General features: G+C 34.6%; 1 protein-coding gene across 4 annotated transcripts in view; it reads left to right on the top strand.

Moving 5' to 3' along the window:
* Cyb5r4 (cytochrome b5 reductase 4) overlaps nt 1-25,282 on the top strand; it is an 87,171-nt gene that overhangs the window by 39,770 nt on the left and 22,119 nt on the right. For all 4 annotated transcript variants that reach the window (XM_076858457.2, XM_076858454.2, XM_076858456.2 and 1 more), the window contains 5 exons: nt 1,223-1,316; nt 3,489-3,521; nt 4,823-4,945; nt 21,847-21,987; nt 23,427-23,579. In XM_076858457.2, the coding sequence (XP_076714572.2) occupies nt 1,223-1,316; nt 3,489-3,521; nt 4,823-4,945; nt 21,847-21,987; nt 23,427-23,579 (544 nt within the window). The remainder of the gene's footprint in view (nt 1-1,222; nt 1,317-3,488; nt 3,522-4,822; nt 4,946-21,846; nt 21,988-23,426; nt 23,580-25,282) is intronic.

Here is a 25,282-nt window from a genome sequence, read left to right as displayed (position 1 = left end):
GGAAGTATTTTATGTGTTTTTCTGTGATTTTTTTTTTAAGGCATGGATGACAAATGTGAATATTAGTTAAATTCACTACAAGAATGAATTTCCTAAACATACATTGGGATTAGTAAGATTTAGTGCTGTGGTTTTAGTTTAAACCACTAATTTTATTGAGATGCCCATTTGAACTAAAGTTAGGGAGATAATTGATTCACCAAGTCTTTGTTTAACACTTCTTTTGTATGAGGCATTGCCTTAGATGTCAGGGATCTAATAATAGGCCAGATGCATAGAGACCTAGCTTTTACAGGGCTTACAATCCAGTTGGAAAATTGGATAAAAAAGCAAACAGCTAAGAATATTTCTAAACATATCCTCTAACAACATCGAGGTTCCCAAATTTCACATTTATCTTTAAACAAGAGTTTTGACATATAGGAATTTTAGAGAATTCACTCTACTTCTGTGATATCAGAATCACATCTGAACCAGTGGATCTTCTGACTCCTGCAGTATGGTTTAACCATTCTGCAGGAGTAACCAGCCTGAGCTTGATAGAGCCAGGAGGGCCAGAGACACAGCTTGCCCTGCCTCCTTCTACTTCTTGCTGTAGCCTCCTGTCATAGTCTAAAACCAGGAGGGCAGTGTCCACTCCTACTATTAATAGCAATGGGACATAGAGGGTGGAAGGCTAAGGGAAAGGGGAAGGATTCTTCATGAAATAATGAGTTCTCTGTGACAGGTACCAAAATACTTTGCATCAAGGCTGTGTAAAAATTAGAAACCTCTAAGAATTTGCTAATGAACTAATGAGCTGAGGTTGGGAGATTATGTATTTTGCCCAGCATCATAAAATAGTGGAAAAATTAAAATGAACACATATCTTGTTTTCTGATCTGATTCTAATCTTTTGTCACATTGTTTGTTTATCAAATACTTATTGAATATCTACTAGATGTCTCGAAGTACTCTAAAGATAGTCTCTTATTTTATAGTTTAGAGACTGCTGATTAAGGTACATATTAAACAGAGAAAAATATATAATTTAAATTGTGACAATGTACTTTGAAAGAAAAGAATTGGGTTGTATAAGAGAAAAAACCCAGGAGTAGCAGTTAGTGTGGGGATCTGTAAAGTAGCACCAGGAGAGCTTTCATTGATAACATTAAAAATAGAATTGTAGAAGTTTGGCAGGAAAGTAACTATTTAATCTTTCTATTTATGCTTTCTGTTAAAGGATATCCATTTAGACTCAATAATAATTGATCATCAGAATGATTCCTTTAGAGCAGAAACAATTATCAAGGATTATTCATATCTTATACATATTGGTGAGTACCATATTTTTATCAATGAAAACAGCTCCTTTCATTATGGCAATGACTTGGACTACAGTCTAGGTAACTAATATTTTATTTGCTTTTGTTACTTTGGTTTGTCATTTTTGATAGATTTGATTCCCCGTCCCCCCCTTTTTTCTTGGTACCAGAGATTAAACTCAAGGGTGCCCAATCACTGAGCCACATCCCAGACTTTTTAAATTTTTTAATTTTGAGACAAGGTCTCACTTTGTTGCTCAGGGCCTCATTAAGTTACTGAGGTTGCTTTAAACTTGAGATTTTTCTGCCTCAGCCTCTGAAAGTGCTGGGATTACAGGCATGAGCCACTGCTTCTGGCCTATTATTTCTTTATGCTAATAAAAGTGCTAACAAATAGCAGTATGATCTCACCTTTCCAAGTTTAAATAATTAGATGTGACCAGAATCAATATTTGTTGGCTTAGCTTTGATGAATCTCTTGTTCTTGGCACCTACAAGTAAGTTTCTAGAATCCTGTTTGTCACATGCTCCTACTGAACATTTGTCACTAGGTGGTCCATTCCTTGCCAACTGTGCCATGAGAAGTCAGAGGCTGCAACATAATGGCCCAGACTATAAGTTTGCATTACATCCTTCAGCTGCCTGTATCTTCATGGTCAAACACCAACCATACAATTCTAATTGACATTTATGGGAGAGTTTTAATCACAGTACAAAAGTTTATATTAGTTGTTATCACTGTTATGATTTCTCCTTAAGTAAAACCCCTGTGTTAGCATCTGTTATTTTTCAAACACTTTGTAATTAATTTTATTCACACTGTAGCTAACAGTACATCTAGCTGTTTCATCCCTGGAGTGCCCCCAAAGCACTGGCAGGCAGGGAGTTCCAGCAAAGGAGTGAGGGAATTGTGCCCCCCACCCTCTGGCCTCACCAAACTGTCTCAAGATGGTGCTGATTGGAGTTCCAAAGTAGCAATCATTAATTGCTATCCAAGCAATGTTTAGAGGTCCATCTAAACATTTATTAGGGGAGCTTATGTACAGAGAGGGGCTGTAGCATATAATTGAGGCTAACAGAGAGAAAGGGATGTTTTGTCTCTGTATCTTCAGTGAGGGGATTGGGTTATGGGATTTATAAAAGCTCTTGAGGAATTTGGCTCAGGGCTGGGGCTACTTTCTTTCAATGTTTTGGAAAATAGACTTTTTCAGTGCCTGGGAATATTAATGACCCCTTCATAGGTTCTAGCCTCCAGAGGAAAACATGTAGCTGGCTGGGTCCCACAGCAGTCAAGGCACTTGGTATTTCTAAGTCAGGACAGTTAAGGTAGGGGAAACTGAAGGCCCTTACACTAGCACATACATAAATTTTTTTTTCATTAAAAATTGTGCAATTCTTGGTGGGAGCACTGGCACTCATATACAATCCTAGTGACTCAGGACACTGAGGCAGGAGAATCACAAGTTTGAGGCCAACCTGAGCAAGTTAGTGAAACTGTCTCAGAAAGGACTGCAATATAGCTCAGTGATAGAGAACTCTTGGGTTTAATCACCAGTACCACAAAAATAAATAAATAGGTGGAACAGGTAGAAACAAAGAAAAAAATAAACTAAGTAACTCTTGATTGCCATCACTGCATTGGAAAGAGTGCAAGTATACAATTTTTTTCTTTAGTTTTAGTTCTAGATAGCCATATTAACATAGTGAAATTTAGAGCAGATATTTGTAAAAATATTTCTGGTATCTCCTCCTTCCAGAATATAAATCCCATAAAGGTAAAGATTTTCCTATTTTATTAACCATTGTATTCACAACACTTGGGAAGTGCCTGGTACACACAGATCCTCAAGAAAAAAATTTTTTGGTAACTGAGTGGATAGTCAGCTTTACAGAAAGCACCAAGAAAAGACAAACCAAGCTAGACTCAGGCCTGCCCTGTGTTCACATGTGCACACTGGGATGAGCACGCATCAGTCAGGTGCTGCCTTCCTAGTCTACTCCCTACTGGCTCTGTTGGATTGTCAGTACATTCTATGATTGTGTATTATATCTTTCATTTAGTTCTTCAGAGTGTTTTTCTAGTTTTGAAGGATTTGAAGTAGTAACATAAAATGATTTTATATAGTGTTCATAAACTGTATGAATTGACTTTGGATTTTAACTAATATACTTTTATTATCCCAGGGCTAAGCCATGAGGTTCAGGAAGATTTTTCTGGTAAGTTACCAAAAAAATATGTATGTAAGAGAGAGAAGAAAAAAAGAACTCTGCATTTGTCTTAGTTTGCTTGTATATATTTTCATTTTACAAAATAAAGGTGTGATATTTTCTATATAAACACATATGCCAATTTTAAAATATACTCCTGGTTTCTCCACAACCCTGTTTCCATTGTCCTTATTCATTTCAACTCTTTTTTTTTTCTCCTTAATTAAAAAAAAAAAAAACCCTGTCTCCTTTCTATTCTTCATCTCTGCTGTACTACTGATATGCCACTCATAAAAACATTACTAGGTCAGACAAATTTTTCTTAGATGTATATAGTTAATGGATAATGTTGACAAAACATATTAAATTACTTATATTGTTGCATTTAAATGTGCAGTGTGGGTTACACAGCTTTTTAACAATGGAAGAATCGTAGTTTCTGGTTTCCAGGTACACATAGTACATTATACTGGTTCAGTGTCTCCCTTTTCCATATAACACAGTAAACTCTATAAAGATCTTATTCTTATTTTGGTTAAGCTTCAAATTAGTAATCATTTAATTGAATCCATTTTCTAATCTGCTTTAGAAAGTTGTTAAATTGTTGCTGGATTCCAAGTTTACAATGAGCAGAGGCATTGCTTCTAAAGAAACATTAAATATGTTTAATGTCTTTAAAAGCATGTTTATCTCATCAAGTTTAAATCAATGTATATAGAAGTCTATTTTTATTATTATTATACCTATATTCTAGACTGTTAAAATCATTCAAAAAGAAAAAAATATAATCTAAAAGGTTCGTAATTTTCAAAGATTCACATGTATTTTATTAAATCCATCCCATATTTACTGGAAAGATACTCTCCTGAAGCTATTTTTGTTTTTAGGCTTAACCTTCTACTGAATTTACTCACAAGAATTCCTCAGGTTCCAACTAAGAAATGTTAAAAGGAATAAATTAAATTCATTTTTGTTGATCCATTCAATAGTAACATAAATGTGTTATCCCTATTAAAAAAATCTAAATTTAAGCTGTGTATTGATTAGCTGCCATGACTTTTAAGCTTGTATGAAAACTGTCAATACCTACATTATTAGAAGGCAATCTGAATTTTTAAAATAAAGTAAGCTGAATGTAACATATAATGGATAAACAATTGTTTATAAATGAGCAAAATTTTATTTTTTTTCACCATTGATCAGTGGTGTCCTTATATAAGATCAGAACATTTTGACTATTTGAGAAAGATTGGTTTTAATTAAAATCTTTTTAGTATCAATAATACAAGTGGAATTTATGTTCCTTTCAGTTCGAGTGGTTGAGAATGTGGGAAAAATAGAAATTGTCTTTAAAAAGACAGAGAATATATCTTGGAAATGTCTTGGCCATCCACTGGAGAAGCATAATTCACTTATTCCAAAGAAAGATACAGGTATGCTGTGCAATTATTTTATTAAGGTTACATTCATGAAATTGTTGTTAGTTGCAGAATTGTATCAGAGTTTGGAAGGCTGCTTTGGGATGAGCTAAAGAAGTCCTTCTATCTCTAGGAAGTGTTTTATCTGTTAAAACCTTTTTTTTTTTTTTAATTTTCAGAAAGGTCAAATTTCATACTCTACTACATAATGTTTAGTTAGGTCTAACAAAATCATTAGGTGATGATGGTATGTTGAATGAAGATGTCCATTTTTTATTTAGACTTTCAAGCATTCGTTTCTTCAGGGTTTTGCTAAAAATAAAAGATGCCAACTATATGTACAGTTTACCATCTTTAAAATACTTAAAATTATTATAAATATTTTGAATTATTATATAAGCTAGAGTTAACCGAATTGTTTTTCCTACTCTCACCACTCAACACAGAACATTTCTATCACTACAATGTGTAAGGGTTTCTGTCCACCAACAGCCAATTCTCTGCTGACATTAACTGGTTATTTTATAATATAACTCAATTTTTATACTAACTGGAGTTAAGGCATACCCATCATGGTAAGGGCTTAGTCCCACCCTTACTCTGATCTGTTACAAGCCTGTGCTTTTGACTAACTGCCTATAATCAGGGTTCTCATTACCCCTTCCTTGGGTTCAAAAAATTGCTAGATACCTTATAGAACTGAAAGAAATACTTATTTATGTTTAGCTTTTTATCAAAAAGGATATTGCAGCACCAAAATAGACATGTAGGTCAGTGGTACAGAATAGAAGACACAGAGACAAACCCACATAAATACAGTTATCTTATACTAGACAGAGGCACCAAAAACACATATTGGAGAAAAGATAGTGTCTTCGACAAATGGTTCTGGGAAAATAGGAAGTCTGTATGCAGCAAAATGAAACTAAACCCCTATCTCTCACCATGAACAAAAATCAACTCAAAGTGGATCAAGGACGCTACACCTAACAGAAGAAAAACTAGGCCCAATTCTTCATCATGTCAGATTAGGCCCTGACTTCCTTAACAAGACTCCTAAAGTACAAGAAATAAAATTATTGAATCAACAAATGGGATGCATTCAAACTAAAAAGCTGCTTCTCAGCAAAAGAAATAATCAGGTGAACAGAGAGCCCACATTTTGGGAGAAAATTTTTTGCTACAAACACATCAGTTAGAGCACTAATATCCAGAATATATAAAGAACTCAAAAAACTTAATACCAAAAAAACAAACAATCCAATCAATAAATGGGCTAAGGAGCTGAACAGACACTTTTTAGAAGAAGATATACAATCAATCGACAAATACATGAAAAAATGTTCAACATTTCTAGTAATTTAGAGAAATGCAAATCAAAACTACCCCAAGATTTCATTTTACAGCAGTCAGAATGACAGTTATCACGAATACAAACAACAGTAAATGTTGGCGAGGATGTTGGGGAAAAGGCATACTCGTACATTGCTGGTGGAACTGAAAATTGGTGTAGCCAATCTGGAAAGCAGTATGGAGATCCCTTAGAAAACTTGGAATAGAGCCACCATTTGACCCAGCTATCCCACTCCTTGGTCTATACTCAAAGGACTTAAAAACAGCATACTGTAGTGACATGGCCATCAATGTTCAAAGCAGCACAATTCACAATAGCCAAACTGTGGAACCAACCTAGATGCCCTTCAATAGATGAATGGAAAAAAACTGTGGTATGTATACACAATAGAATATTATTCAACAATAAAAGAGAATAAAGTTATGGCATTTACAGGTAAATGGATGGAGTTAGAGAATATCATGCTAAGCGAAGTAAGCCAGTCCCAAGAAACCAAAGGCTGAATGTTTTGTCTGATAGGTGGATACTAATCCATAAAGCAGGGGTAGGGCATGGAATGAGTGGAAGAACTTTGGATGGGGCAAAGGGAAGTGGGGATCGGACATGGGGGTACGAAAGATGGTGGAATGAGACGGACATCATTACCCTAGGTGCATGTATGATTGTACAAATGGTGTAACCCTACTTTGGGTACAACCAGAGAAGTCAAAAATTGTGCTCCATTTGTGTACAATGAATGGAAGAGCATTCTGCTGTCATATATAACTTAGTAGAACAAATAAATAAATTAAAAAATAAAAAGGATATTGCAAAGAATATAGATAGTTTATCTATAATTTGTTAAATGAAAGAGAGGCAGATGAGCAAGGTTTCTGAGAATGGGAGTGGACTTTCCGTTCCCTCTAAGAATGCACCACCATATTTTCAGCCATCTAAAAACTCTCCAAACTACCTTTTTGTGTTTCTTTGGAGGCTTCATTCCACAGGCATGATTAATTCCATTATTGGCATTATTGATCAACTCAACCTTCAGCCTTTCTGTAGTTTGGGGGGCTAGAGCTGGAAGTTCCAATTTTCTAATCACATGGTTGGTTTCCCTGGCAACTAGCCCTCATCCTAAGGCAATCCAGGAATCTCCTAAGAGTCATTTCCTTAACACAAAAGATACTCTTATCACCCAGGAAATCCCAGGAACTTAGAACATCCATTTCAGGCATACCCATAAGTCAGGAAATTGCAAAGATTTTAAGTAATTCTGTCAGGAAGTGGGATCAGTATGGAAAATTATTTTTTCCTGTAGAATAGAGAACATATACAAACCTGAGATTGAATAATACTTTTATAAAGAAATAAGCCAACAGGACAAGTTATATAATACAGACTGAACATAATTTGAACTAGCCTCAAGCAAGTTTGATATTGAATGACTACCTAAGGAGGTAAATTTCAAGTGTTTTAAAAGTGAGTTCCATGGCTTTGAAGAAAATGAAAAATTATGAAGGACGTTCCAGGTCTGGCAACATATCATTACTGGACACATTGTGCCAGGTATTTGCAGATTGTAGAGAAAAATGTAAGGAAGGGGATGAAAAATTTAAATAGATTAATTTTACTAGGGCAGGACGTCTGAATTTTGTAGTATTAGAGAGGAAGAGGGGACAATAGAGGATGATAGCATGATCTAGAAGAGCATAGGAAGGGGACAATGAAAATAAAGAGATGCTGTTAGAATGAAATCTCATGCCCTGAAATTATCTGTTATGTAGTAATTGAAAAATCCTAGCAAACCAGATAAAAACCAAGTCCCAAAAAATAAGTAAGACTGAAAACCAACACTGACCTACATTTGGAAATAGAATGGCTGTTAACTCAGGTATTCTCTGTGATTTCCTGAGGCTATCCATGAATTCTTCAATTGATGCTGTAAAATTCTTTAGTACTGCACTACCATTTAAAAAAAAAAAAAAAAAACATCAAGCAAGGAAGCTATGCCTTTCTTGTGTGACATTGGAACCATGGAAGTATTTTTTAGTGAGGCAGTTTTTTTTTTTTTTTTTTTTTGCTTTTGAAAATGACTTTGATTGTAGGTGATAGTTCTTTTTGAAATAACAAAGGTAATTTCTTTTTTCTCCTTTACCTTTTTAAGTTATGAAAAAAGTTAGAGATTATTTTATTCACTAACAAAGCTGAATATTTACATCATTATAATACTAGAATTAACTTGCTGTTGGAACCTCAAACATTCGTAGCCCATGATGTGGTTCTTAGGTTTTTAGAGTATATAACTAAAATGATTGACTTTAAAAGATTAATATGCTAACTTCATCTTATTGAAGTTTCTAAAGCTTAAAGAGTTGAAGTTGGAAAAGAAGCATAAGTTGAAAACATTTAATAAAATGTCTTCTCGTAATAATTGTAGAATTTATTTTCATTAAAGATTCAAATATAGCAAAGAAACATCAATCAGAGAAGAAAAACTACTATTTCATTTTTTTTACCTTTAATCCAAATGTAGTAGGTATATTTTAAATTGTACTAATGGAATCAGACTTCCATTTATAATGCTTTCATTTATTTTTTCTTAACAGAGATAAAGATTATGAGTGAGCAGGTGTGTGTGTGTGTGTGTGTGTGTGTGTGTGTGTGTGAAAGAGAGAGAGAGAGAGAGAGAGAGAGAGAGAGAGCTAAAGAACCTGTAAAAGGTCAGAAATTAGTAGAAATTGGGTTGCTATTTTTATTTCCAGTGTAAAATTTTAATTGCTATTGCTTTTAACATGGATATCAAAGGTACTTTTAAAGATTCAAACAGCACAGTAAATTAGCCTTAAAAATTACTTTTTAAAATTGTGTCATAATTTTGATATGGCAACACACATGTATGTCTTAGGTTATATGTATACACACACACACATATAAAATCTGTAACTGTTTTTGTTGTTTTTTGTTTGTTGGGTTTCATTTTTATGGTGCTGAGGATTGAGCCAGGGACAATATATCCCAGCACTCCCTTTTCAAATTGTTTTTGAGACAGGATCTCACTTAAGTTTTTAGACCAGCCTTGAACTTGAGATCCTGCTACCTTAGCCTCCCAAATTGCTGGGATTGCAAGAATGTGTCACTGTTCCTGGCTATAACTGTCTTAAATTCAAATTGAACCATCTGAAATTGCTGATATTTAACAATTTTTTTCCCTAGAAAAATGGCAGTTTCATGTTGTTTAACCTGTTCTATCAGGAATTCTTTGCTGCTGACATCACACACACATGCAAACACACAGTGGAGTACTGTCTCTACTGTTAAGTGTGTTCCTTTACACACTGCAAGCAGTCATTTAACTCACACTTTCTGTAGGGCATGTGTTTTTACAAGTAAGCTGCTTATCCTGGCAATAAACAGATGTTCTTGCACATATACAAAGAACCATTCTCTCCTATCTCCCTAGACCCAGCCCATATCTGTGCATCCATGTCTCTTTGCTACCCTGGGTAGTCATTCATAATTATTAGAAATTAATAAATATTGTGGGTAACAGATAAAAATTTCATTGTGCTTTGTTCTATCCTTTTTTTTGTGTGTGTGTTAACTTATTTTTATTCCTCTGGTCATCTTAAACTGAATGCTTTTTATTTGTTTTTATAAAGCTCTATAAGATAGGAGGAAGATAATGATTTGCTATTACACTAGAAAGTTATTGAGAACATGTTTAAGCAGAAAAGGTCAGTGATAGTGCCCCTGTTAAAGGAAAGCAAAATATGTGAAAACATGAACTTGATGAAAAATGTGTTCTGTCTCTGCTTGGTATTTAACTGCCTTTCTAAGTTTTTATAGTTTCACCCACACTTTTCTTCTGATACAATATCTAGTAGTATTTAAAGTAACTATTGCCCATAATTGGTATTTACTGCCATATCTTTGAAGTTGATCATTATTTTCCTCTGATGGTATGCCTTCACAATACCCCCCACAGAGTTCACTTGTACTGTGTTAATTTCCCATCTCTTAAAACAGGGATGGAAGAAGCATGGTTTAGAAGACAGTATGTATGTCTTATGATCGGCAATTACGAAATTGAAATAAATATTTAAGTGCTTAATGGGGTTGGCTGTGGCATACTATGCCCCAATGAATTAGTGATTTGCCAACTTTGCAATAATTTAGAACTATGAATCTTGCAGGAGGGGCTTTTACTTAATATATTATGAAATAAGTCAATGAATTACATCTAGTTTCAATTGACTAATCATAGTCCTATCAAAAACTAGATATCATTCCCAGCTTCTACTAAAACTTGTTACTACTTAGCAAAGTGGACCAAACTTTAAAGGAGAAAACAACCAGCCTACTCTTTCGCCAAGGAAGTTGTCCTTTTCATTTGGGATCGAGGCATGTTTCCTTTATTGCAAAGGGCAGTTCATATTGAGGCTGTCATTTATATTGATGTTCTTTTTTCAAAATGACACCTCACAGCGAATACATTTCCAATCTCATAGAAAGTTTCCAATAACTATTGTAAAGATTATGTTTCTTTTGTTTTTTCTTTGAATCTTCAGTTTTCCGTGTAATTAGGATGAGCTCATCCAACTCCATGAGCTGGAAGAGGAGGCATCTGCAGTAGGCAGCTCGGATGCTCTGTGCTTCTGACTTTTAATGATCCAGCATCTTAACAATAGGCATGTGATTTTTGTGAGCACTTCATTTTCTCAGTTCCTTCTTGCAGGCAGCAAGGAAAGTTGAAGGAGAAAAAGCCTCCAGAACACATTAATTTTGATGTTGAATCAATCTAGATAGATCTCCCAGTTTCTTGAGTGAAGTAGATCTCCAGCTGCCACAGATTGAGGTTGGACAGGTTTCTTATTTTCTCCAAAGAACTTAACAGTATCCATTGACTGTTTTCTTTGAAGTGGGTTCACAGATTGCTGGCCATGTCGGTTTTGGAGGCTCAAAGTTCACATTGGGGCGAAGGCCATGGGGGATGGCACCACACAGCAGCAGCGTGTATGAGAGCAGCAAGCAGGTGATGTGTGGAAGAGAGTCTTTGTTCTATCCTTAAATTGTCTATTTTGCCCAGCTGTCGTAAAGTTGTTGCTTCACAATAACTGTAAGATATTTTGGCATCTTGCTAGCATATTTTCATTTCTATTACAATGGCCTGAATAAGAAATCTGAAGAAACACAGAGTAAATGAGGGCAGTATGTAATTGAGTAATAAATTCTGTACTGCATTAAAACATGAAATAGGAGAAGTTTAAAAACTTAGAATTCAATTGATTGAAACACTTCAGTATATAATTTGGCAGAATTATTAGTTATGGAACATGAAAGAAATAGGCTTAGAAATGATCGAATTTAGTGACAGTCTTGCCAAATGGTTTTGTTGTCCAAGGGCTCTGCTGAATCCATTCTTTGAGAAAGAGCTTTCTTTCTTCTAATTTAAAGATGTTTAATTGTACAAAATTCTTTTTTTTTTTTGAAAGATTCAGCTAACATCAGTTCACTTGCATCAGTAAAACATCTACATTTTAGGAGTATTTTTAACAATACTAGCCAAAACAAAAAGGAATCAATGTTTTATTGTGAATTTAATTCTACTACTTAAAAATCATGTGTAAATTCTTAATCTCTGAGCATTCTGCTTTATCATGTTTTACTCCAGTATTTAAAAAGACATGCCTTTAATATTTATCAACCCTTGTATTTAAAGACAGGTTGTGAATATACACACAAACGCAAACATGGTTTGGGTGAGGATAATAAAACTATATTACTGGGAATTAAGTAAAAGCCCTATCAAAATTAGTGAAAACACTGAATAATTAAACAAAATACATGTTATCTAATACTTTAAAAAAATATATAGTACCTCAAACTGCTTTTTTTCAGTGTGGGAAGATATCCTATTGACTTCATTAATTTGAGTTATTTTATCAGTATTCAAAATGTTAATAAACATTTGTAACATTCTTAAATATAGTTTGTTCTTAGATGTTCTGAACATTTTCCCTGCCATCAAATTCACTACTCATTAAATCCCTGTCTTAAAACAAACAGTTAGCAAAGAGAAATTGGCCTGACTTCTGGCCTGATTGTGGCAACTTCTAAATAGAATGTCTTTTGTATTGTACTGAATGGTGGTGGTAGGTTGTGGTTTGTTCCATGTGGACATATTTAGGTATTTATGTATGTGCATTTTAATTGCTGCTGATATTGTGGTTGTTCCTTTTCCATAGATGGCATTTTTACTGTGTAGTTCCATTAATTGAATGCCTACAATGGTTTAGGAAGTTTTTATAGGAAAAAAATGAGAAAAAATAGACTGTGAATTAGGACATAAATAAATGATATTTAGGTAACAAAGTTATAATGCTTTAAAAAAGATATAATTGGTTAGAACAATAAAAAATGGGAATAGTAAAAAAGAAGCGTAGCTGTGAAGAATCTTGACCTGATAAATTGGTTCCTTAATTTGGACATTAAATAGTCAGTAGGGAGGTTAAAGGTTGGAGGAATAATCTGCAAATATTTATGCTTGTACTAACATGGTTTCCATAAACAAGAAGACCCTAAAGAATGATATTTTCTGGTTCTCCAACATTTTAAACAAAGACTATGTAGTTGAAGCACAAAGCCCCAATAACTTCTTAGTTCATCTCATATCTTCTCCAGCTGCCCTGAGACCTTGGGCAAGCTTTTTAATATCAAATATATATATATATATATATATATAGTACCTCAAACTGCTTTTCTTCAGTGTGGGAAAAGAAGAATAACTAAATGCTTTAAAAGTTCACTAAGCTCAAGGAGACCTTGACTTAAGGCAGTGTGGAACTAGTCCACTGTTGTTTCTGTTCTTTCTCCCATTGAAGACTTTGCCCATGTTTTCTATTTTGGTCTTGTGAAATCCTGTTTTTTAGAAGTGAAGCTATAGGGTTTTTTTTTAACATTAAGAGAAAAGTGTGCCCAATTATCATATTATCCTCAGTATTTCAGTGTTTCCCTTAGTTTTCTAATTTTTTCCCTTAATACAATATGTATTTTATTAAAAGAAATTTAGTAAATTTCTTTTTACATACTTACTGTATATTTACTGTAGCCAATTCTTTCTTTCAAATGCTAGAGTAGAAATTATCAAGTCAAAAAGATGAATAGTTTCATCCAGCAATAGAATTGTCAGGAAGACATGTATTAGATTTGATTAGGGAAAAGCACTATGGCCCTCAGATGTGGACAAAGGATGCATCTGCCCTCAGGTTCCACACTTGGAGCGTACCATGTAACTGTTCTTGAGCCCCTTCCCACAGGGTGAGGAGTACACAAGTCTAAGACGTGGCCACCTCTTTCCTTTAGCACCATGTTATCATTATCTGAAACTTCGAAATTCCTTGCTCAAATGGCCCCAAATATAGTTCTGTCCAAGGGGTACCCAGGGCTGTTTATGGGGAGAGCTAGTAGATGAGCTTGGACCTATTGGCTCATGTGTCCTCCCCTTTAGAAGGACCCACTCAGGGAGAAAAAAGAAGAGAAGGAGGCAGGCAGCAGAGGTCCGGGACTTCTTCTGCCTTCCCACTGTGTGATGCCCTGAATAGTTTTAATGAACCCTGAATTTGAACCCAGCCTAGGACATTATGAGGGTACATATTTTAAGATACAACATAGACAATACTGTATTTGACAGTTATTTGTCTTATTTATAATTGTTAACTGTTTACATACAACATGAAAGTCTTCGATTGTAGTTTCTCCATAGGTCCCAGAAAACATCTGGAGAAAGGGATAGGGAGATCATTTGAACCTTCATTTCTGCTTTGGCCTTTTAGGATATCGCAAGGTAGTGTGCTACCCTGAAGATATCTGATACAAGCCTGGCACCAGAGTGAAGTGACTGGAAATGATGTCCCCTGTGTTTGGGTGTGCAACCGTGCCCTCAAAACCTAAGTACTTACTGAGCTACCATAGCAACAAGTGGAAAGATTGGATGACTGGGATGTTTGGAAGCTATAGAGAAAGGGGAGTTTGATTCAGCTGTGGCCAGAATTATTTCTTAGGACTATTTTTGTTTTCCACTAACCACTGATAGCTGTTGGACCTTAACCTCCTAAGATTTGGAGTAAATCTTACTGTACCTATTTAAATATTTGGGGATGTGGGGTAGGGTGGAAGAATATGAGAATAGAATAAGGAATGTATTATCAAGATTGATTGTTTCACATCTTCATAATATTATTTTATGAGAGAGGAAATAAGATTATCAGTCTATTATTCTGGTATATTACTTATGTCCAAAAGAGAATTTGAAAGTGAAAATATTAATGCTTTGAGAACTAGTTCTGTGATAAAATTCCTCTAATATAAATGATATTCTTTTGCTGAGTATATGAATAATTTTTCTGAGCTTAGAATATTAATTTCAAATATTCCTTTTATGGAAATCAATGTATATTGGTACTACAAACCTACCATGTTCGGGTTTGTGCTTCAATTAATTTTTCAGACAACAAAACTTATAACCCTTAAACATAAAAGTCCTTTCAGTTATTTTGGCAGTCAAAATGTCCTCTATAATTCATATACATAAATATTAAAAATACTCAAACTGAAATACAAGAATATAATTTTCTTACCTTTATCAAAGAGATATTTCTAAATTTGTTTATTAGTGTTAATGCTATTTAATACTTGTGTTTCAAAGTTTTCCATTGTTAAAGGATTTTAGAATAAAATGTGTTCATTATCAGATATTTTTGACAAATGCAGTTAATAAACTTGTAAATCTAAAGCCTAAATGAAATTATTTAAAAAGTAAATTTAAGATGAATAAGGTTTTTTTATTGATGTTTTTTAATAAATGACAACAGAATGCATTATGATTCATATTATACCTGTAGAGCACAATTTTTCATATCTCTGTATATAAAGTATGTTCACACCAATTCATGTTTTCATACATGTACTTTGGATAATAATGATCATCATATTCCACTATCATTGATAACCCCTGCTCCTCCCTTCCCCTCCCACCCCTCTGTCCTATCTAGAGTTCATCTATTCCTCCCATGCTCCCCCTCCCTACCCCATTATGAAGCCTCCTTATATCAGAGAAAACATTTGTTTTTATGGGATTAGCTAACTTCACTTAGCATTATCTTCTCCAACTCCATCTATTTACCTGCAAATGCCATGATTTTATTCTCTTTTATTGCTGAGTAATATTCCATTATATACATATGCCACATTTTTTAATCCATTCATCTATTGAAGGGTATCTAGGTTGATTCCACAGTTTAGCTATTGTGAATTGTTCTACTATAAACATGGATGTGGCTGTGTCCCTGTAGTATACTGGTTTTTAAGTCCTTTGGGTATAGATGGAAGAGAGGGATAGCCAGGTCAAATGGTGATTCCATTCCCAGATTTCCAAGGAATCTCCATACTGCTTGCCATATTGGCTGCACCAATTTGTAGTCCCACCAGCAGTGTACCTTTTCCGCCACATCCTTGCCAACACTTATTGTTGTTTGTCTTCATAATAGCTGCCATTCTGACAGGAGTGAGATGAAAAACCCATCTTAGTTTTGATTTGCATTTCTCTAATTGCTAGCAATGATGAACATTTTTTCATATATTTGTTGGATTGTATACCCTCTTCTGAGAAGTGTCTGTTCAGGTCCTTGGCCCATTTATTGATTGGGTTATTTGGGTTTTTTGGTGTTTAGCTTTTTGAGTTCATATATCCTACAGATTAGTGCTCTATCTGATGTGTGAGGGGTAAAGATTTGCTCCCAGGATGTAGGCTCTCTATTCACCTCACAGATTGTTTCTTTTGCTGAGAAGAAACTTTTTAGTTTGAATCCATCCCATTTTTGATTCTTAATTTTAATTCTTATGCTATAGGGGTCTTATTAAGAAAGTTGGGGCCTAATTCGACAGGAAGAAGATTAGGGCCTACTTTTTCTTCTATTAGATGTAGGGTTTCTGGTTTAATTCCTAGGTCCTTGATCCATTTTGAGTTGAGTTTTGTGCATGGTGAGAGATAGGGGTTTAATTTCATTTTGTTGCATATGGATTTCTAGTTTTCCCAGCACCATTTGTTGAAGAGGCTATCTTTACTCCGTTGTATGTTTTTGATGCCTTTGTCTAATATAAGATAATTGTAATTTTCTGGGTTAGTCTCTGTGTCCTCTATTATGTACTATTGGTCTATCAGTCTGTTTTGGAACCAATACCATGCTGGTTTTGTACTATTGCTCTGTAGTATACTTTAGTGATACCATCTGTTTTACTCTTCCTGCTAAGGATTGCTTTAGCTATTCTGGGTCTCTTATTTTTCCAGATGAATTTCATGATTGCATTTTCTATTTCTATGAGGAATGTCATTGGGATTTTGATCAGAATTGCATTAAATCTGTATAGTGCTTTTGGTAGTATGATCATTTTGATAATATTAATTCTGCCTATCCAAGAACAAGGTGGATCTTTCCATCTTCTAATGTCTTCTTTGATTTCTTTCTTTAGGGTTCTGTATTTTTCATTGTATAGATCTTTTACCTCTTTTGTTAAGTTGATTCCCAAGTGTTTTTTTTTTTTTTGAGACTATTGTAAATGGGATAGTTTTTCTCATGTCCATTTCATAGGATTTATCACTGATATACAGAAATGCCTTTGATTTATGGGTGTTGATTTTATATTCTGCTACTTTGCTGAATTCAAGTACTAGTTCTAGAAGTTTTCTGGTGGAGCTTTTTGGGTCTTCTAGGTATAGAATCATATCGTCAGTAAATAGTGCTAGTTTAAGTTCTTCTTTTCTATACGTATCCCTTTAATTTCTTTCATCTGTCTAATTGTTCTGGCCAGTTTTTCAAGAACTATTAAATTGAAGTGGTGAAAGAAGGCATCTCTATCTTGTTCTAGTTTTTAGAGGGAATGACTTCAATTTTTCTCCATTTAGAATGATATTAGCCTGGGGTGTAGTGTAGATAGCCTTTATGATGTTGAATTATGTTTCTGTTATCCCTGTTTTTTCTAGTGTTTTGAACATGAAGGGGTGCTGTATTTTGTCAGATGGTTTTCCTGTATCTATTGAGATAATCATATTATTCTTATCTTTGAGTCTATTGATTCTTATCTTTGAGTGTATTGATTTCCATATGTTGAACCAACTTTGCATCTGTAGGATGAATCCCACTTGATCATGGTGCCCTATCTTTTTGACATGTTTTTGTATTCAATTTGTCAGAATTTTATTGAGAACTTTTTGCATCTATGTTCATTAGAGATATTGGTCTGAAGTTTCTTTCTTTGGTGTGTCTTTGCCTGATTTTGGAATCAGGGTGATAGTGGCCTCAAAGAATGAGTTTGGAAATGCTCCCTCTTTTTCTATTTCCTGAAGTAAATTGAAGACTACTGGTATTAGTTCTTCTTTAAAGGTCTTGTAGAACTCAGTTGTGTATCCATTCGGTCCTGGGCTTTTCTTGGTTGGTTGGCTTCTGATGGTATCTTCTGTTTCATCACTTGATATTGGTCTGTTTAAATTGTATATATCATCCTGATTCAATTTGGGCAAATCATATGACTTCAGAAATTTGTCAATGCCTTCATTATCTTCTATGTTTTATTGGAGTATAAGTTTTCAAAATAATTTCTAATTATCTTCTGTATTTCTGTATAGTCTGTTCCGTACGCTCGTATTTTGAGTTTTCTCTCTCCTTCTCTTTATTAGTTTAGCTAAAGGTCTGTCAATTTTATTTATTTTTTCAAAGAACCAACTTTTTGTTTTGTCAATTTTTTCAATTTTTTTTGTTTCAATTTCATCTCTAATTTTAATTATTTCTTGCCTTCTACTGTTTTTGGTGTTGATTTCTTCTTCTTTTTCTAGGGCTTTCAAATGTAATGTTAGTCATTTATTTGTTGACTTTTTCTTCTTTTAAGGAATGAACTCCATGCGATGAACTTTCCTCTTAGTACTGTTTTCATAGTGTCCCAGAGATTTTGATATGTTGTGTCTATGTTCTCATTAACCTCTAAGAATTTTTTAATCTCCTCCTTGATGTTTTCTGTAACCCATTGTTCATTCAGTAGCCTATTGTTTAATCTCCAGGTGTTAGAGTAATTTTTATTTTTTATTTTGTCATTGATTTCCAATTTCATTCCATTATGATATGATAAAATGCAGGGTAGTACCTCTACTTTTGTGTATTTTCTAAGAGTTGCTTTGTGGCATATTATATGATCTATTTTAGAGAGGATCCATGTGCTGCTGAGAAGAAAGTATATCTGCTTGATGCAGGATGAAATATTCTATATATGTCAGTTAAGTCAAAGTTATTAATTGTACTATTGAAAACTATAGTTTCTTTATTCAACCTTTGTTTGGAAGATCTATCCAGTGGTGAGAGAGTTGTGTTAAAATCACCCAAGATGCTTGTGTTGTGATCAATTTGACTGTTGAACTTGAGAAGAATTTGTTTGATGAACATATCTGCTCCATTGCTTGGGGCATATATTTTTATGATTGTTATGTCTTGTTGGTATATGATTCCCTTGAGCAGTATGTAATGTCCATATTTATCCCTTTTGATTAACTTTGGCTTGAAGTCTACTTTATTTCATACAAGGATGGAAACCCCTGCTTGCTTCCTCAGTCCACATGAGTGCTATGATTTTTCCTAGCCTTTCACCTTCAATCTGTGTATGTCTTTTCCTATCAGATGAGTCTCCTGGAGGCAGCATATTGTTGGGTCTTTTTTTTTTTAATCCAATCTGCTACCTATGTCTTTTGATTAGTGAGTTTAAGCCATTAACATTCAGGGTTATTATTGAGACATGGTTTGTATTCCCAGCCATACTTGTTTATTTTTGTTATTTAACTTGACTTGATTTTCTTCTTTGATAAGTTTTTTCCTGTAGAGTACTACCTCCCTGAGCTGATTTTCATTTTTGTTTTTCATTTCCTCTTCAGAGAATATTTTTCCAAGGTTGTTCTGTAGTGCCGGTTTTCTAGCTATAAAATATTTTCACTTTTGTTATCATGGAAGGTTTTTATTTCATTACCCAATCTAAAGCTTAATTTTGCTGGATACAGGATTCTTGGTTGGCATCTATTTTCTTTCACAGCTTGATACATGTTGTTCCAGGATCTTCTAGCTTTCACAGGCTATGTTGGAAAATCTGCTGTTATCCTAATTTTTTATTTTTCCCTATATGTAATATGATTCCTTTCTCTCGTGGCTTTTAAAATTCTCTCCTTATTCTGTGTGTTGGGCATTTTTATTATATTGTGCCTTGATGTGGATTTGTTGTGATTTTGTACATTTGATGTCTTGTAGGCTTCTTGGATTTGGATTTACAATTCATTTTCATATTTGGAATGTTTTCTGATATTATTTCATTGAATGGATTATTCATTCTTTTGGTTTGGACCTCTATGGCTTCTTCTATTCCAATAACTCTTAAATTTGGTCTTTTTATGTTATCCCATATTTCTTGAATGTTCTGCTCATGATTTCTTACCATTATCACTGTGTGGTCTACTTTCTTTTCAAGATTATATATTTTGTCTTTATTGTTCGATGTCCTATCTTCCAAGTGGCCTTCTCTGTTGGAGATGCTTTTATTTAAGCTTTTACTTTGGCTTATTATTTCTTTCATTTCAAGAATTTCTGTTTAATTTTTTTTAGAACCTCTATCTCCCTTTTGAGGTGATCTTTTGCTTCCTGTATTTATATAGGTACTTGTCGAAATGATCTTTCACTGCCTTTATTTGCTCTCTTATATCTTCCTTGAGTTCACAGAATATTTAATCATGTACATCCTGAACTCCTTCTCTGTAATTTCTTCTGCTGTGGCTGCCAAGGATTCTAATAATGTGGTGTCTTGATTGGTTTGGGGCACTTTCTTCCCTTGTCTTTTTATGTTGCTCCTGTGTCTTCTCTTCCAGCTCTGTGAGTCCGGGTGTTATTGGTTTTACCCTATAGGTTTCTAGTGCTCTTGTAGGGTTCCAAAACTTCTCCTTTGTGGTGAAGGACAATGTTAACAGATCCCAATATTAACAATATACCACCTATGAATAATTTGTTGTTATTCAGACATTTAGAGTTTGGACTCAATGTACAGAATGTTGGATTCGATTATTATCTATAAAATAATTTTTGTAAAAGGGTTTACAGTTGCTGATGGTGGACAATGAACTGGGGGTGGAAAATAGGACGATATGCTGAGGAGGTATCATGGGAGGATCTAGAGTATATCTATCTATCTATCTATCTATCTATCTATCTATCTTAGGAAGTGTGAAAGAGAAATCTAATGAAGAGGGTTAGTAGCAAGAGAATAAACAGGAAGTAATTTAGGGTAGACAAGTACATGGGAAGACAGTAGAGTGCATAAAACAAACACACATAAGTATTTAGAAAAATAAAGGATGTTAAAATAGTAAAATTGAAGGGGGAAAGAAAAAAGAAAAAAAGGGCATATACAACACCTAAGTTCTTGGTTTCACATATGTTGGGGATGTGAGAGTGGGAGGATAGAGAGGTAGAAGAAAAAGAAAAAAAAATACTCAGAGGAAGAAACCAGGATTGTTGCTAGTTTTAGAGATCCCTATTGTCCCTGCTTCTCTTCTCATCCAATAGGTGGGTTGTCTGTTGTAAGCTGGTGTCTGCCTTCAGGGTTGTGGAGGTAACCAGGCTGGGAAGGCTGATCCTGTGCAGGGTGCCTAAAAGCAGGGAGTTGCACCTGCCAGTCCCTACAGGGAGACTGCACCTCACAGGTCTCTTTTTGGGATGGCTGATATGACTTGTGTGCCCATTATTATCTCCCTATCTTGCCTGGAAAATTCCCAGTTCCTGGTCTCTCTATTAGCCTCTAAACTTTAGCCCCATCTCCCTCTCCCTTAGGAGTTCCCGATTGAGGGACCTCGCACACCGGGTCTCCCTTGAGTGATGCCCTGGTCACACTGCACACATGTCCAACTGAGAGTTGTTTTGTGTTGGGCAGCTACTATGTTGAGTTACTGCCGCTAGGGAGAGAGGGAATTGGAAACCAGGTAACTGGCCAGCTGGAGATCCGATCTGGGAGTTGCCCCCACCAAATATGACAAGGAGGTTGAGCAAAGATGGAGGCATTTTTCTTCCAGTGCTGGGGTGTCTGGTCGGGTGGGGGAGGCTCGGAGATGGCATTGTGCTGTGGGTAGGTAGCAAAGTCTGGGAGTTCTGCAGAGGTGCTGATAGGTGATTCTGCTAAGGCGCTTGCGAGCCCTGTGCTCGAACTCCGGGAGTCCTGCGTGAATGCTAATACCTGTAGCCTTGCGTGGGGGTCATAGCGCTGGTGATGTCTGCTGGAGAGAGGCTGTATAGCATCCTCTAACACCTAAATAAGGTTTTAGAATGTAGATCTCTCAGAAAATAAAATGAAAAAAAAAAGTCCTTATAATATCAGTAAAGTTTTAAATGTATAGAGATATTAGTTTGAATTAAAGCTTTCTAGAGAGCAAAACTGAGTATGTGCTTTGACTTAGCAGTCTAGTATTATAATTTATGTATCCGTAAGAGAAAAATGCATTGCTTTCTAGGTTTGTACTACAGAAAATGCCAGTTAATTTCCAAGGAAGACGTTACTCATGATACAAAACTTTTCTGTTTGATGCTTCCACCAAGCACTCATCTTCAGGTGCCAATTGGGCAACATGTTTACCTCAAGCTAACTATTACAGGTAAGACAAATGGAGGCTTTGGGGAAACACTTTCTTCTTTTGTAAACAGGTCAAAATGATACTAATCTATTTAGGAAGCAGTCATTTAAGTTATTGATAAATGTTTCTGGGTAGCTAGATTTCATGTTAGCCTGACACTAGGTTTTTGGATACAGTGTGTTTTCTATGTATTGGAATTAGAGTGTTCCACATCATCATATGGAACAAAAAAATTGCTCTTAGTCAGAGAGATGGTTCCATCAGCATTGTCATTTATTACTAACCAAACTCTAGAAGAAAGGTGAAGGGGTACAGACTGGTTCTCCAAAAAGATTACTTCTAGAAATTCACTAGCATCTCATAGTAGGAGCTAATTATGTGTATATCACTTATGAAGTTGAATTTATAATATTCAAAACAAGTGAATGATTATAAATGATTTCCTTATGTGCACCACAAGTATAAGAAGCTCTAAAAATGTATTCCTTGCTGTGCAAATTCTTTTTCCCTCACTTTCATCCTAAAATTATCTCACTTGTTTTAAATACCCTTATTGGTATTCAGTATTTTATTGGCCTTTTGAAGCTTCAAAAGGTAAAATATTAATGTCATGTAGTGTTTCTAGCAATCAGTCTAACAGACTATCAAATAGAATTTGGTAGATATGGAATATTATGATGGCATAAGTTTTCCTCTACATCATCACCAATCTCAGGTTACCATTCAAAAACTGGTATCTTCCTCAGTGTAGTTATTGCTAATGCCTGTTAATTTGCATATAAATTAATTTTGTATATGTCAAGGAGCCATGTAGTAAATTTTGGTCATGATTCTTCTTTTTAGAATTTGGTTAGCATGAATTCTAATTTTCCTTTTTTAAAAAAAACTATATTCTTAGAAATAGTTGGATTAACTATTCTTTTTATTGGATTAACATTGGATTAATATTCTTTTTATTCACTTACCAAAGTAATATATAATATTAAATTGTTTTAATCAATTTAAAATACATAAAATAAAAAGTGAAACCGTCTCTTTCTCTCCCCAAATAGTTTGTCACTACTAACTATTGTTAAATACTTATGTATAATTGAAGTTATTATGTAAATACTTTTTTATATATATCCATGGAAAATATTAAGACCATTTTTATTGTGACCTATTACATGCTGACAGAATAGATGATTGTCTAAATTTGTTAGCATATATCCTTATTAGTTTAGACCACATTTAATAAAAGCAGATTGTCTATATTATAGGTAAAGTAGTGATTTGTTAAAAATATTTCAGTATTTATAGGTTTCAGATATATATAAGTATATTACATATATGTAGAGCATATAATTAGAATTATGTAACCATTCATTTTAAATAGATACTGATAGCATTGTAAAATTTTTATGCTTCATCCTCCTTAAGAGCTTTTTCAATTTTAATTTCTGTGTTTATTTTTTTTCTAGGTACAGAAATAGTAAAGCCATATACTCCTGTGTTTGATTCCTTACTTTCAGAGTTCAAAGAACCAGTTCTTCCCAATAATAAATACATCTATTTTTTGATTAAAATCTATCCTGCTGGACTCTTTACACCAGAACTTGATCATCTTCAGATTGGTTAGTAATTTTTCATTTTTGCACAAACTTCATTTGCACTCTAGATTATATCAATACCCTATAGTTATCTCCATGTCCATTAAATGTCTTAAACTCAACATGCCTACAACCACAGTCATTTTCTCTTTATTCTGTATTCCACGTTCCCTGTATTTATTATTTGCAGCATCACTGTTCACACTTGACCCAGTCTGGTGACTTGAGTCATCCTTGAGTTTTCCCGTTTTCTCTCTCTCAGACCAGTCAGCCACTAGGTTCTATTGAGGCTATCTCCCAGTGAATTTTTAATCTTTCCTCCATATCACTTTTGCCACCCTCTAAATGCAAGCCTTCATCCCTTCTTCTTGACCTCTAACTGGTCTCTCACACTTGACTCTTAACTGGTCTTTCTTTTCTATTTATTAAATTCTTCAATTCTTTCTCCATGTTTCCCTGAGAACAGATTTAACCATGTTGTTCTGGGATCTCAGTGGGTCCCTGTTACCTGTGTTGATTATATCTTCTGCATGACCTGTACAGCCTTTGATGATGTGTCAAGTTTCATCTCTTGCTTTACAAAAAATACTTGTTCCTCTTGAAGTGCCACTTGAAGTTCCACAGGTTTGTCAGTCTCATTCATAAATGCATGCAGGGACCTCAGCTAGGATGCTCATCAACCAAACCACCCACCCACCCTCCTTCTCCTTCTCCTTCTTCTTCTTCTCCTTCTCCTTCTCCTTCCCTCCCTCCCTCCCTCCCTCCCTTCCTTCCTTCTTTTCCCAGCGGCTCTTTACCACTGAGCTATATCCCAAGCTTTTTTATTTGATTTTTAATTTGAAATAAGGTCGTGCTAAGTTGCTTAGGGTCTCACTAAGTTGTTTGACTAGCCTTGAACTTGTGATCCTTCTGCCTTAGCTCCTAAGTCACTGGGATTAGGCATATACCATCATGTCCAGCTTGGAGAGTTAGTCTAGAACATGGAAAAGGAAAGCCCAGAGAATAAGAGGAAGTATTATACCAGTTTCAGCTGGGGAATCTTGACCTAACATGGATACTTGTGTTGCTTAGAGATTGTATATTTGCCTGATAGTGATAATTCACCAAGTGTCATTTTGGCCTAGATAAACTACTACATAACATTATTCACATCTTTTTTTTAAATCCCTCATTCATCAAACATATGATTAATTTAATCTTCAGATGTTCTTATGCTGATAACAAGATACTCTGCATGGTACATATAAATGTTCAGGTCACTGGATACCTATACTATGGCTAGGATACTAGATACCAGCTGTAAATTAGTTGCCATTTTGGTATATGTACTTTCTTGTGATGTTGATTAGCATCAACTACTGCCTGAATCTGATTGATTTTGTGACATTAGAAAGATTGGAATATGGATAAATGTTATCAAGTTAATATCATCCTTTGAGGTTTCTTTAGTAAATAATCATCTGTCTTTTTACTACGGACATTCTGACCTTATGATTCCTTTCAAACTGTAACAAGGAGTTCCTGTTACTTTGAAATTTAATTCGAATTATTAATCATTGCAAGTTCCTTACTATCCTGCAGGGGGAAAAATGGAACCATCCAAGCATTTTAAAATAAATTAGAATGTTTTTCATTTTAAAATAAGGGACATCTTTATTTTTCATTTTTGTTATTTGAAAATTACCAAATATAGTCCTGATGGCAGTTTTCTTACATGAATGGAACAT

The sequence above is a fragment of the Callospermophilus lateralis genome, chromosome 6 (assembly GCF_048772815.1).
Source record: "Callospermophilus lateralis isolate mCalLat2 chromosome 6, mCalLat2.hap1, whole genome shotgun sequence".
Taxonomy (NCBI): Eukaryota; Metazoa; Chordata; class Mammalia; order Rodentia; family Sciuridae; genus Callospermophilus; species Callospermophilus lateralis.
This window is presented reverse-complemented; position numbering and strand designations above follow the sequence as displayed.